The 15,161-nt window shown below is 38.7% G+C and overlaps 1 protein-coding gene across 1 annotated transcript in view; it reads right to left on the bottom strand.

The window, feature by feature from the left end:
• The window catches only part of gpm6ba (glycoprotein M6Ba), a 30,879-nt gene extending 22,592 nt beyond the window's left edge, over window positions 1-8,287 (bottom strand). The window contains exon 1 of the mRNA XM_059327974.1: window positions 8,133-8,287. Within this exon, the coding sequence (XP_059183957.1) occupies window positions 8,133-8,202 (70 nt within the window). The 5' untranslated portion in view covers window positions 8,203-8,287. The remainder of the gene's footprint in view (window positions 1-8,132) is intronic.
• Window positions 8,288-15,161: the final 6,874 nt, after the last annotated feature.

The following is a 15,161-nucleotide window of genomic DNA, read 5'->3' as shown; positions in this document are numbered from 1 at the left end:
GGGTTAAAGGGAGCCACTACAGGTGAATAGGGTCAAACTAAATTATATCACTGTGAAACTCACACGTGTGCTTTGTGCATGTGATTGAGGATTAGCAGATATTCAAGTGTACTTGCATGAAATCTGGTTGTTTTAGTCAAGATTATGCTAAAAAATGCATTTCCCCAACTATATTTAAGTTCCCTGTTTGAAGGACCAGCCTTCAATTTTGTAAATTCCCAAAAAGTTTCCAACTTTGAAAATTCCCGGACTTTTGCAACCATATTGAATGGTTTTAGACAGTTTGGTGAAACTGTTGTGAACATTTTTTAGTATTTCCTTATATTTTATTGACCAAACCAAAACCTCCAGTGACAACTATTACAGGAAATGAACCAGGGTGTCTTTCTGTTATCAAGCCAGGAAGGTCTGAGGGTGATTTCCAGCAGTGGAGTGGAGTCCGGGCCTGCAGTCTAAAGGCCAGCCTGTGTTTGATGATGGGGACGAGCGGGACCGTCCTCCTGCTGCTGCTGACATTTAGCTTGTGTTGCTGATAAATAATGGACAGGTTCCCTTCCTTGTATTCTTGACCTTACAAGCACAACTTGTTTTATGTTACACAAAACATTTTAATCCTTCACGGATCAATGGATTCATCCAAAGTGACAACATGTGGAGTTATTTTCACATTCAGTGACCCACAGATATTATGTACCGGGACAATATTCAAGTGTACAGTAAATACAGGGACCTGGTGTTTTTTCTTTTTGTTGAATGAACTTGTTGCCTGCGTTCAGAGTTATTATGTCTTGTAATCCACTTTACTGGCCAGAGCAAATCACTGCTGCCACACACACAAATCCTAAGAAGCTTCTTCTCCACACTCTGTAAGGAGCGAGAGTTACACACGCAGAGCTGAATTATGTGTGTGTGTGATAACCTCGGGGCAGAAAACGGTTAAAAATTCATCATTTAGCCTACACACATTTATTGACTGGCATGCTTGTCTAATCCAAGGAAAACACAGAAGGTGATTTAAGGCGAGGAAACAGCATGTCATCCACTGTTTTTTGAACATTTCATGAAATTGTGGAGCACTTTCGTCTCACAGCTAGAGGGTTGCAGGTTCGAATCCGGCTCGCTGCGCTTATGTGTGGAGTAGAAATGAATGACAGCATGAATGGGCCTGTAGTCCACATTTCTCTGCACATATTGATGATTTGCATGAGAAAAGCTTGATGGAAACATCAAAATTAGATACGTTTTTAGGCTCAGTGGAGATGGTTTTTGACTTTTTCTAAAAATGCGCTAAACGGGAGATGGAAACTCTTTTTCTGAAAAAGTTCTGATGTAGTGAACATTTATCTCACATGACTGATCACCTGTTTCCTCTGGCATGAAAGAACAATTAGAAGTTGCCCAATTAAATCCAATTCCTGAAGATTTCTCTCCATTTTCTCTCAAATCTCTTTTTGTTGTTTTCTCTCTACTTCTTCTCCTGTTTACTGACGGATTATTCTAAAGCAATACATTGCACTTCCATCTTCTGACCAAAGTATGTTGGTAAGCAAAGTATGCTGCAGCTTAGTTTATTTGCTCTAAACCAGCTAATGGAAACGTCCCTAATTCACATTTTATTTTAATGCAACATTACGAACATTTGCCTCAAAATGCACTCCCACTTCAATGGAAACACGGCTACTCACTGCCAAAAAGTAAATGTAAAATTAACTGTGTGATCTGAGGCTATTTTAGAGTCACATGCTGCTTAAAAAACGAGAAGTAGTAGGTGAGAAGTTTGACTCAGTTAAAGGAATAGTTTGACATTTATTTGCTTTCTTTACTTAGAGCTACTACAGTCGGTTAGCTTAGCTTAGCATGAAGAATGGAAACAGGGGGGAAAAGTTAGCCTGAATGAAACAAAACCCAACTATTAATAACACGTTCCCTGATTAAACTGTTTAAAAACTGAAAGGTTTCTGATAGGCGTATTTCCCAAAATGTTGCACTGTTCCTTTAAATGTTGACCATCTTTCCTTGATTTTAGAGTCTGAAAGCATGTTGCGTTACCTCTCGAGGACAGACTCTTACTATCCTCCTCTGCTGAGGTCAAACATCCCAGAATATTCCAGTGAAAAAGCCCATGAAAGGCTGATTGAGAGCAAGTCTCTTTGTGCTTCAGAGGCTGCAGCAGAGCTCTGCCCTGCCATGCAGAAAATTCAACAAAACCTGCACCCCTCCAGACGATGATGTAATCTCTTATGGTTCTCATCTGAACATCATAACCAACGGCGGCGAGCCAGCGTCGCGTTATGCAAGAGCAGACACACACACACACACAGGAAGGAAGGAAGCAAGGTGTGTGTGAACAGGCCAATCATTTGCAAATAAAAGGGAGGACGGAGAGACGACGGGGAACTCAAAATGCACTCTGAAAGCCGCTTTAGGAGCCACATTAAAGGCAGGAATAAAAGCGTCACATGGGAGGTGCTTTCTGTAATCAAACCGTCTCATACTAATGAAATCAGATATAATCGTACCTCAGAGAGCGTCGCTGATGTCTCGTTATCCGAGTCCTGAGCACGGCGTACCTCCACAGACGTACAGATTAGAGATTATAGGACGCAATCAAGCAAAAAGATCCATCCATACTCACAAACAGCAGCAGATTATAAACCCTGCCTGTGTTCTGTGCTCATTTTCCAGTTTCTAATTACTCTCAGCTCGGTGTCCTGTAGAGAGACACGACGACGGAGCAATCAGGAGCACGGACTGTTTACTATAATTAAGGTAGTCGCAGCTAATCAACGTGCTCCAACAGCAAAACTGTGAACATAGTACCTGATGCTAATGCACCTAAATCATACTAAAAAGGGCTCAGTCTCCATTTCTCTATTTTATACTCTATTTAATAGATTTTTGACTTAAGTAATAATTGTGGCTTAAACAAACCAGATGCAGCAGAAAGCAGCCATCTGACGACCTTTGAAGAGTCGTTTCAGTGCAAAATCAGTCAACAATCCACATAGAAAATGTCTATTTTCACTATATCAGCAGCCATAATGGTAATCTGGACCTTCTAATATCAGTCTCAAAGATCCCAAACTGGTCAGGCTCTTTGTAAAACTTTCCTCCAGCTGAGAAGAGTTTGTAGATTCAGTGGGACACACGACATGGAAGTAAAGCAAACTATTAACTTTTTTCGCAAAAAACTCTAATTGAACATCTTTGGGTCTATGAACAGCTCTTATAATGCAAACTAAGATAACCATCTTTTGGTTTAAGCCTCATGGAAACCAAACATTTATTGGATATCAATGTAATTACAATATTGCCTGATTGATTTAGGACTTTTTAAGGGGCGATATTCTATAACGATACCCAATAATTGTTTGAGGTGGACTCAAATCACAGTTTTGTTTCAAATATACTGAACTGACATCAACATAATATTATACACTTTTTAAATATAGTGCTGAAGGGATAAGTCAACTTATCAATTAGTTGATCAATGGGAGAAAAAAGAAAGCAAAAAAACAATATTTTTTTCGTACAAAAATGGCCAAATCTTAAATATGGAGATTTTCAGCTTTTTCTGTTTTACATCCCTGATTTCAAAAAAGTTCAGACACTTTGTAAAACATCAATAATATCTTGGTTTCATGACGTTTTTCACAGCGACCAAACTGTTTTAGAATCAGAGTTTTATATCATGCTAGCTGAATATATTTGGGTTTTCGAGTGACACAGCCAGACGTCTAAAGACATCAGAGAATCTGGGATTGACTTTTTTTGTCAGATTGATCAAAAAAAAGAATCATCAGATGAATCAATGATGATAACCACACTTGGTTTTGGAGCTTTAAATACTCCGGACTCGTCAGATGCTGCAAGAAATCCAAGATGATTCCCTATTGAATCATTTCACACAAAGTGTTGTATTGTTACATCATGCATCTTCGGTAAAAATGAAAAGCATTTATTCCCAAACTTCCTCCATCTGCCGTCTGGATCAGGAACGTGTGGAAGCGCAGCAGAAGAGGCAGCAGCGCTGGCAAACATCAGCTCAAGCTCCTTACATGACAGCGCTCGCCTTCTTGCCCCCACTGTAAATCTGCAGCTTCTTAACGCATGCTATAAGCTTATGGTCACATTCCAGATGTCAAAGGCGCACAAATGATTACACCGACAAATAGGCCATCCTCCAATCCAGTCTATTTCCGTCCTCTGGTGTGGGTGGACTCGGTTGCGCAACATCACACCTGGAGCACAACAGTCGAGAGGTTGAACCGGGTGATAGTTTCACTGCTTCAACATAAAATTAAGTCATTCAGAGGGTTAACTGCTCACTATAAATATGGCCGCCCCCCTTCAGCTCTCCTCAGGGTCTTCAAACACTCTAAAGTTGCATGACAAAGGCTCTGATTGGGCGCTGGCGTGTGCGTAGCAGCGTCCCTCAGGAGACGATGATGTAATGGCTCTTAAAACCTCACTGTTGAGGGACACCCCGCTCTTCTTCACCTGACGTCACAGAGACACTGTGACCCAGCACAATCACTGCGGCCGGGTCCAACAAGTGCTGCAGGACCTCAAGATTAGCAGTTTTTCTGAAGTCACAGAAATACACTGTAAAAATTTTTTTGTATAAATTACAGTAAAACACTGTCAAATTGCTTCAGAAATAGTGCGTAAATTGAAAAATTGGGCACAGCCGTAGTAGACACTTTTAATTACCGTAAATCAAAGAATAGCACAAAACTTTTACTTTTACTGTCATAAACTGTAGGAAACACACAGTTTTGCTGTAAAAATATAACATTTTCATGTGAAGTTAATGGATAAAAACCATGATGTCACAATGACACAATTACCCTAAAAATAACGGGATTATTCAGTCTAAATTACATTTTTTGCTGATATTTACACTTAAATTTACGGTAGAAAACCTACCCACTGTATTTTTTACGGTGAAGTTCTGTCAACCACAGCTGCCGGTAATTTACCGTAAATTTAACTGATTATTTTTTACAGTGTATAATATACAGAACTCTTAATTACCGTGATTGTTGTGTAATGCTAAACATGCAAAATAGCAACATTTCAGGCTGTTTGCATTAAATTTTCTTCCCAAATAGTGACAATTTCTAATACTGGAGCGATTATTAGTAACTATTAGCAACACTTTATGACATTTTGCAATGCTGGAGTTGAAAATCTGAATATTTTCTTCATAAATTGTAAGAATTTGTAATGCTGTAGCCAAACAATATGAATATTTTCTGGCAAAATAGAAAACATTTCAGGCCATTTGCTACAAACTGTCTTGCCAAATAGTAACATTTCTAATTCTGGAGCAAAATGTCTAAATATTTGCTTCCAAACTAGTGTAATTTCATGCAAATCTGTAATACTGGAGCTAAAAACCTGTACGTTTTCTTGCCAATTAGTAACATTTTATGCCATTGTGCAACACTGCAGTTAAAAAACTGAATATTTTCTTCATAAATTGGAACAATTTGTGATGCTGGAGAAAAATAATAAGAATATGTTCATGCAAAATGGTAAAATCTGATGTCATGCGAGTAGAAAATCAAAAAAATCTCTTAATAGAGGAATAAAATAGCAACAATTTCTATTGCTGGAGCTCAGGCCAGTCTGACTCAAGTGTTTGTGCAACACCAGAGTAAAAAAATCTGAATAAATTCTTCCAAAGTAGAAGCAATATCTAATACTGGAGCTAACGCTATAAATATTTGCTTCTAAAATTGCAACACTTCACAGAAGTTTGTAATGCTGGAACTAAAAATCTTAATAATTTCTTCCATCTGTTATACTGGAGCTAAAACTCTGAATTCTTGCTCCCAAAATTGTCGTTTCATGCCAATCTGAAATGCTAAATGCAAAAAATCTGAATATTTGCTTTCAAAATAAAAACATCCATGGTCAGTTTGCAATGTTAAAGCAAAAAATCTGAATATTTCCTTCCTAAATTGTAACAATTAGTGATGCTGGAGCTACAAATCTGCATATTTGCTTGCAAAATGGTAAAATTTTATGCCATTTTGCAACCCCAGAGTAGAAAAATTGGAAAAAACAATTCCAAAATTGTGACAATTCATGCAAGTCTGTAATGCTGGAGCTAAAAATCTGAATATATTCATCCAAAGTAGTGACAATTTCTAATACTGGAGCTAACAACCTGAATAATTTGCATGAAAGTAGAAACATTTCAAAACCAGTTTGTCATGTTCTTCCAAATAGTAAAATCTCACGCCCTTTTGCAACACTGTTAAAAAAATCTCAATAATTTATTCTTGAACAGTGACAATTTGTGATGCAGGAGCTAAAAAAAACATGGAAACTGCTTGCAAAATGATGTAATTTCATGCCATTTTGTAATATTTGAACTACAAATCTGAATATCATCTTACCAAAAGAAAGAATGTATGATGTTGGAGCTGAAAATCTTAAGAATTTTCTGGAAAAAAAGTGACATTTTATGCAATTTTTTCCAACGCTGGGGTTAAAAATCTGGATCATTTCTTGCAAAAAAGTGAAAATTTGTAATACTGAAGCTAATAATAGTATTTTATTCCAAAAATATTGACAGTTCGTGTCATTTTGCAATGCCTAAGATAAAGATCTGAATTTTTGTTTCCCAAATAATAACAATTTGTAACATTGCAGATAGAAATCTGGAGATTACCTTTGCAAATTGAAGCATTAAATGCCATTTTGCTTATGATTGCCTTTCAAAATAATACTTTTTTACCATCCTGTTGCACTTGACCTTAAAATCTGATATTGTAGTGAGAATACAGAAGCAAAATCACTTAAAAATGTGTATCTTTGCACACAAACCCTGCATTTGAACACATCTGCACACATGAAAGCAGAGGCAAACTGCAGCACAAGAAGCCATAAAGCGGGGGAACACTGGGTGTTGCTGTGAGGTGAGTGTGTAAAGCCTTCAGGCGTGTGCACTCTCACTGTGTATCAACTATCCTGCTCTCTAACAGCCAAGAGGGCGAAAAGGCATCAGCTGCAACACAACAGCTGACTCTGCACTCATTTGTAGATAAATAAAAAGGCAGCTCATCATTAATATTCACATCCTCCTGATTCATACCAAAACCACAATCTATAATCCGTGCATTTATATTCAAACAGCCTGCTGTCAGAGTGACCTCACCAACAACACTGAGGGGTGATTTTACTACCAAGCCACAATGAAAACAAATCACACAGTATGGGCGTCGAGTCCTCAAGATGCACAAAGACACGCCTTCCAACACACAGATTCAATAACAGCAACAGTTTGGTTGGCTAAAATCGACTATTTTCTGGCTGGACTTTGGTGTAAGACATTTTGCATGTTAATTTATTATGCATGCACATTGCAAAAAAACACAGGCACATTTGTGGGCTCAGAATGATTGGAGCCACGTCTTTTTTGTATTGCATGTGTGCACCCTGCATTAACATGTCTGAGCCTGCTGCTCCACACTGCGGTCACACAACACACGCGCTTCATATGTTGCAGTCGACTAATCAGACTGCTGACAGATCAGACACCGAGCCCCTGTTGGAGGGAGGAGGGGGTCGCTGATAATAATCGAAGCGGCTGCGACGGCGAGATCATGGAGCTGCTGCTCCACACCTGACGGGGGAAACAATGCAGCCGTGCACGGAGCGCAGCGCGCCGCCTCCACAGCCTCTCCATCAGCCGCTCGTTTAGCAGAAAATGGCTCATGATTGTGCGGCAACGCAAAAGCAAATTGGCGTTAATATATGCACCATAAAACCCACACCGTGCACCTTCCAGCAACCCGCCCACCCCTCTCTCCCCTCTTCTCCCCCCTCATCAGCCTCCAAATCCCTTTGAAGGCGCCAAAATAACAGAAAAACATCAAACTGCGCACGGGATTGTGGGAATAATCTGCAGCACAGAGGCTGTTATTGCTTTCCAAATCGCCCTCAAATACTGTAGGTGAGAGGCCAAAGGGAGAAGAGGAGAAAAAAAAAGCATCGCTATTGTCTCGAAGCGAGAAGCCATTGCAAGTAGGTTAAACCGCTCAGGCTGGCGCAGACGCAAATGTCTCCAGAGAAAAATACGCAAAAACGCGCAAATGTCAGCGGCTGATTGAGCGTACCTTTGCTCTCTTGTCCCTCGTCCTGGGTCTCCTCCGCGTTGGACTCCATGGCCGGCTTTGTCCCATCCATTATTTCACGGGAATATAGTCTCCTTGTGGCACTTGTACCTCACAGTCTGTGGATGGTGGAGCTGTCCTGGTGACTTGATGCTCTCTCTCTCTCTCGCTCTCTCTCTCTCTCTCTCTCGCTCTCGCTCTCTCTCTCCCTCGCACACACCCTCCCTCTCTCCCTGATAAAGCTTAGCACTGTGTCTCTATGTATATTAACTATCCAGTCTCAAGATGCAAAGGCGCTGTCAGATTGGATTTATTTTGCCCCTAAATGATGTCCGATTACGCCCCTTAAACCTCCCTCCACTGTGGAGAAAATTCACTTTATTTCTTAACTTAATATAATCTTGTTCCATCAATAGTTTTTCCTCATCTGCAGGTGGAAAATCTTATTTTATACTCTTTGCTCCAGTGAAGCAGAGCAGGATATAAGGACGAAAAAATGTACAGGAAATTCACTGTAAATATGCAAACTCATGGGTAACCATGCATGCATGAACACACACATACACACAAGCACACACTCACCGCCCCCTCTCCATCTGGTGAGTTGAGAAACAGAGAGTGAGGGAGAGGAGGATGGAGAGGAAGAGAAGGAGGAGATGGAGAGTGTAAGATAAAATGGAGAGGCGGGGGAAGGACTCATTGTGGTTTTTAGTTTTGTCTCCCTCACAAAATGACCCGGGCAACACTTGATATAATTAATTTAACACCTTTTAGATGTTTTTTAAGCTTCCAATCAGCAAAGAGGTGAAGTGTGGTTGCGTATTGTGATAAATAAATCACAGACTAAATAAGTCGTCTGCATCAATATATGATAATGAGAAATACTTTATTGATCCTTTGATATTGAAATTGCTTTTGTTACAGTTGCTGCTGTTTAAGAAATGAAAATAGAAAGTATGTAAATAAAGATAAAATAATATTAAAGTGCTGTACCAAATATACAACAACATAAAATACAAATGCAACAAGTAAAAAGAGATATGTACAGATAGAAATATTTAAAAAACATAATAGGGAAATGTATATACAGTAACGTAAGTGAACGATTGAATTATTGCATTGATTTCCATAGAAATTATTCTTTATTTTTATTATTATTAAGGTGTTATGCCAATTGCAATAAAGAACAGTTTACGATATATTTTTATTTACATTTTACGCAGCGTTCCAACTTTTTTTTTTAATCAGAGTTGTACTTTACACCTTGCCTGGTAAAGAAATGAACTTGCAAATTAGCTAATAGTTAAAATCAGTAAATTTCAACAATAAATAAAATGTTTATATTTGTTGTTTTCATAAGTAATGATGATTCAAAAACAAAATTTTGGTCACCATTGCTTGCGTCAAATATTAACATAGTTTTTTTTTTTCTGTCCCCCATAGGCGCCCCCTAGTGGTTTGGTCCCAAATAGCATTTTTTATTTTTTATTTTACAGAACATATAATGGACAAAGCAATACTAAGGGTGATTTAGAAAAAGTGTCAGATATTTTTATTTATTTATTAGGTTAACTAAGGTTTCTATAATGTATAGTGATTTTAAATATGAATTAATTTAGTAATTTGTTAAGAAAGCAGCCTTCTGAGTACCTTTGCAGAAACATATTGGTGCAAAATTGTTGCATAATCCACATTCCAGCTCAAAATGATCGACCATATGGACAATTTTTTCCTTTCTAAAATCAATAACATCCTCTGTTTTTTCTTAGTTTTTGTTATAATCCAAATGGTTCATTTACAAAAACGGAAATATACATTTTATTTTTGCTAAATCATGAATTTTCTGTGCCATCCAGGAACCATTTTTTACATAATATTGTTATTTGATTATTCACAAGTTCTGCTTTTTACTGTACACTTGACAAAATATCACATTTCTATTGGTGTATCTGGTTTAAGGATGATTTTTTTTTCTTTTCAGATGAATTCTTCGTACTTTCCCTGTTTTCCCATTGTGTCCCAACAGCTTCACTTAAACTGATTTGCCTGTGATTGGATCACCTTTCACCATGAAGCCATGTGTCTGGCTTTATTTAAGAGGGACCCTTTGTTTGCCTCTGAGGATGCTGATTGGCTGAGTGCAGGACGCCACAATCCAATGAAAAATCAAGCAAGGTGAGTCCCCACATCCCAGAGAAAGGGTTGGTGGGGTGTGTTTATTCAGAGAAGAGGGGTTTTCATTATTCACCCCATTTTCTAATAATATCCTGAAACAATGGGCCGCCATCTGTCCCGAATCCTCTTAAATAAGGTTTTAATTCAGGATCCACGTGGCCCTGATTCAGACAAAGCTCAGCCCACACAAGAGTCCAGGAGCCCCCACCCTCACCCTCACACACACACACACACACACACACACACAGTGCAGACAAAGGTGACCCCAGCAGCCCCTGATGTTTCATCCATCCAGCTAAACACAGAGACACCAGAACAGCCGACATGACATCTATGACATTTAGTGAACCGGTTTACCCCGAGGGCTGAAATTAACACCCAGTCTGCACCATATGCCGCTGGTCACCCATCACACTGACTTTCTGACATTTGAATGGCTCTCTGATATTGAGCCACGAGGAAACCTGATCAGCTGCATAAATGAATTAAGGCCTGTGTCTGTGAAGCTTTACTGAGAACATGTTGAGTGATGCTCCCGAAGCAAAAACAGACTTAAAGAATGATTGTTTCCAGCAGACTTTGAGTCATAAAAGTCATAAAAGCTGCTACCACAAAGTGTTTTAGCGTGTTATCATGAGGATTAGGGCTGCAACTAGTGATTACTTTAGTTATTGGTTAATCAGTTTTTCTTCATTAACTGATTTACATACATACAGTACAGGCCAAAAGTTTGGACACACACCTTCTCATTCAATGCGTTTTCTTTATTTTCATGACTATTTACATTGTAGATTCTCACTGAAGGCATCAAAACTATGAATGAACACATATGGAATTATGTACTTAACAAAATAGTGTGAAATAACTGAAAACATGTCTTGTATTTTAGATTCCTCAAAGTAACCACCCTTTGCTTACTAGAATATAAGACATGTTTTCAGTTATTTCACACTTTTTTGTTAAGTACATAATTCCACATGTGTTCATTTATAGTTTTGATGAATCTACAATGTCAATAGTCATGAAAATAAAGGAAACACATTGAATGAGAAGGTGTGTCCAAACTTTTTGGCCTGTACTGTACATAAAGAGTCAGGGTATTAAAGGCACAATGTGTAATTTTCTGCTGCTGCTTCTCCCTGTTCTGATTCCTTCAGTGTTCGGGAGGTTTTTATCCAAAGCCGAATAATTCACAGAGGTCTCCTCCTCTCTAAAACAAACTAACCCAGTGACTAAAACTGGTAGAAACACTGAAAAAGCAGTTTCATTTTAAATATCAGTGTTTCTTTGATGAGGTTCAGCAGAAACAGGACCCTGCGAGCCAAGCTGCTGCTAAAAATCCAGACCTTCAGGAGGTTTTTACCAGCAGCTGAATTATCCACAGATGTCTCTTCCTCTCCAAAACAAACTGACCCAGTGACTAAAACTGGTATTAGTGCTGAAATGTTAAAAATCAGGGTTTTTTCCAATGATGTTTAGCAGAAACGGGACATTCCAGAGTGCCTGCCAGTTGAGCTGCTGCTAAAGATTGCTGAGCTTGTTTCTCTTATAACTTAAGATCCAGATGTTCAGGAGATTTTTTAACAACAGCTGAATTATCCACAGAGGTCTCCTCCTCTCCAAACAAACAGTCCCGGTGATGAAAACATAGTAAAAACACTGACTAATGACTTTTTATGTTATAAATGTGTGTTTCTCTTATGCTGTTTGGCCAACCATGTTGCTCACATTAACTCAGCTTGTTTCTCTGAAAACTGAAAAGCCAGATGAAGTCTTTTATCCAGTTAAAAATATACAATTAAAAATGACCAAGATCTAAAAAGTCTGACTCAAAGCTTAAACTTAAACGCCATTGACGAGCTACCAAATGTAACAGGTCGTTACCTTGCTTAAAATAACAGATTTCTCTTGGTTTAAAATTGACAGAAATATTTGGTATAATGTAAGTACACAACTTGACACACCTATATATACAAAAATAGTCTTTTATATACATTTTATTGTAGAAAAGTTACATATTATACCTTTAAGACTGAAAAGGAATAATGTTGCAATAGTTACTTTTTTAGTTAATACGATCTGCAGGAAGGAAAAACCTTCCTTTGAAGTAAGAATGATTCAAACACATACGCATAAACACACACAAACAAACCAACACACTAAACTGTCAGTTATTAGGCCTGAAGGGTGAGTTTCAAGTCCCACTTTTGTCCCAGAACCCCCATAATCCCTTGCTGGGTCACACAGATTAAGGACTTGTCCAGAAGATGAGATACAGTGCTCCCTGGCAGTCTCCACCATCACCCTGTCACACACACACACACACACACACACACACACACACACATGCTTGGGCCCAAACCTCTAACTGCTGTGGCATTTAGAGACGTAAGAAAGTTGAAAAAATCTCAATCGTTTCTACTCCTCATGTTACATAATCTGTGTGTTTGGTGCTCATATTATATGAATAATGTCATTAAAACACATCACAGTGGTCGCTTAACTTTTGGTCTAACAAATGATGCTGTGCAGCATCACAGAGACACTCAGCATCGAAGGTTTTAAATGGAATTCAGCAAATAAATGCATGCAAACACCATGTCTATAATGCATTATTATCTTACAATGTGTTATGGCACTTTTGGAGTTACTGTTGCTAATAGTTATCTAAAACAAGTGGTCAATTCTGTTAAAACAAGGCTACATTTCCAAACTCTGGAGTGATATTGCAACAGAGAAAGTGTTTTTGCTTTGTGCAGCTCCTCATGTGTTTGTGTGTGGGAGTCAGGATTCTCTTATAATCCCCTTCAGCTGTATGACTCTATGAGAAAACAATAAAGTGCGGTTTAGAGCCGGCACATGAAAGACACAGTTCACCAAAGACAAATCCGGCGTGCAGTTTCAACCTTAAACAGCGTGTTTGTTTGTGTGAACGTGTGTGTAAATGTCAGATTCGGTGTCGACCCGTGCAGCGCTGACTTTGCTGAATCATGTTTCACGTTGAGCCATTTTAACTGATTCCTGGGCTTCAGAGGGAGCTCCTGCTCAGCTGCACAGACTTTATCTGCCTCCACAACTCTTGGCATCCATTAAAGGGGAACGCCATGAGTGCCTGTCGTACGGCTGTCCTCCCTCATTACGGTGCGACGGAGAAGAGGGAAAGTGGAGCTCGAATGGGGTCGTCCCAAAGTAATGAGGACACCGCGGCTCCTTCATGTCATCAGATGTAGAGTTAATGAGAGAAGAAGAAGAAGAAGAAGAAGAAGGAAAAGGAGGACACAGCAGTCTCTGGACACTTCTGCAAAGACGGGCTTCAAATTGATTTCAAACTCCAGTTTAAAAGATTCCCACAACAAGCTCTCATGATGGCCTCGACATCAGAGCGCTCTGATCTCAGAGTGATACTGGCTCCGCTGTTGCCATGGAGACGTGCAACACCATCAGAGCGATGCTATCAGTTCCTAGAAAACTTCTCATGTGGTCAGCTTGAATCCGCCAAGAGGCAGGAACTAAATTTATAAGATAGCCATAAAAAGGGGCTGACTGAAAGAACTGATAGCAGTAAAATGATTTCTCCTCCTACGAGCGGCTCGGCTGAAGGCCACAGCCGCCGACATGCAGCCAGCGCGGTTACAGCTTTCTGTGCTGCTGCCTGGGAGCATCACAGGGAGAATCATCTGGTGGACACATAAACCAGGGTGTGAATCAGTCAGAAAGTCTTCCTGTGTGAAGACAGAAACAAGATGCATCATGTCTGTTTTAGGCAGGATTATTTTTAACCACTTCAGACAGAAATATCTCAACAACTGTTTGACGGATTGCCATTGATTTTTTTTTATGGTACCCAAAAGACTCCTACTGAATTTGATGATCCTCTGACTTTTAATGTAGTGCATCTTTAGGTTAAATTGCTAATTTTTCCAATATACAGTCATGAAAATATTTTTTAGAGCATTGTTTTCTTCAATTTCTTGTTCATTTTAATGCCTGGTACAACTTAATGTACATTTGTTTGGACAAACATCATAATAACAACAAAAAAAAGCTGATAAGAGTTTAATTTAATGGCTGATATCTACACAGTTTCCATGTTTTTTTCTTGATAATGATTTTGGTTATTATCAAGAAAACCATGGGAAATGTCTAGATATCAGTTCTTAAATTAAACTCTTGAGCTATTTTTGTTGTTATCATTATATTTGTCCAAAGAAATGTACATTTAGTTGTACCAGGCATTCAAATTAACAAGATATTAGAGAAAACAAGGGTGGTCTAATATTTTTTTCCATGACTGTAGCATTGGTTCCTTCAACAAAAAGAAAAATCGTATTTTTCCACTTTTTGGTTACTCAAATTCACCTCACAATTAAATGGTAGCACGCAAAAGCAAAACAGTAAATTTGCAAAGCCAAAGTTAAAATATATCTAACACTAGTTTTACCTAGAAAATGCTGGCATGCCATTTTCAGTTGAAAATAACAGAAAAAACCAACATGGTCTCACAGGAATCCGTGAAATAGCCACGGATTTGCTTCACTCAAAATCCGTGGAATAGCCACGGAATCACTCAAATTTCCATGAAACTGACACGGATTTCGCTACAATGCAAGTTAATGACAGTCATATCCCGTGGCTATTCCAACATACAAAGTGATTATGTACATTCACTTAGTGAATATTTATAAAATAAAACATATATTTCTCGCTAGAAATGTGATCAAAATCCATTTTTATGCAGAAACTAAGTCAAAATATTGATTTTTTTCACTAAAAATGAGAGAACTGTCCGCCATGTTTTTTGTTCTGACCGCCAGGACCTTGAAAGTCACGTGACTTGGACACAAACCAATAGGAAAA

This window comes from Centropristis striata, chromosome 24 (assembly GCF_030273125.1).
Source record: "Centropristis striata isolate RG_2023a ecotype Rhode Island chromosome 24, C.striata_1.0, whole genome shotgun sequence".
Taxonomy (NCBI): domain Eukaryota; kingdom Metazoa; phylum Chordata; class Actinopteri; order Perciformes; family Serranidae; genus Centropristis; species Centropristis striata.
The sequence above is the reverse complement of the archived record's forward strand: the minus strand, read 5'-3'. Positions and strand labels throughout refer to the sequence as shown.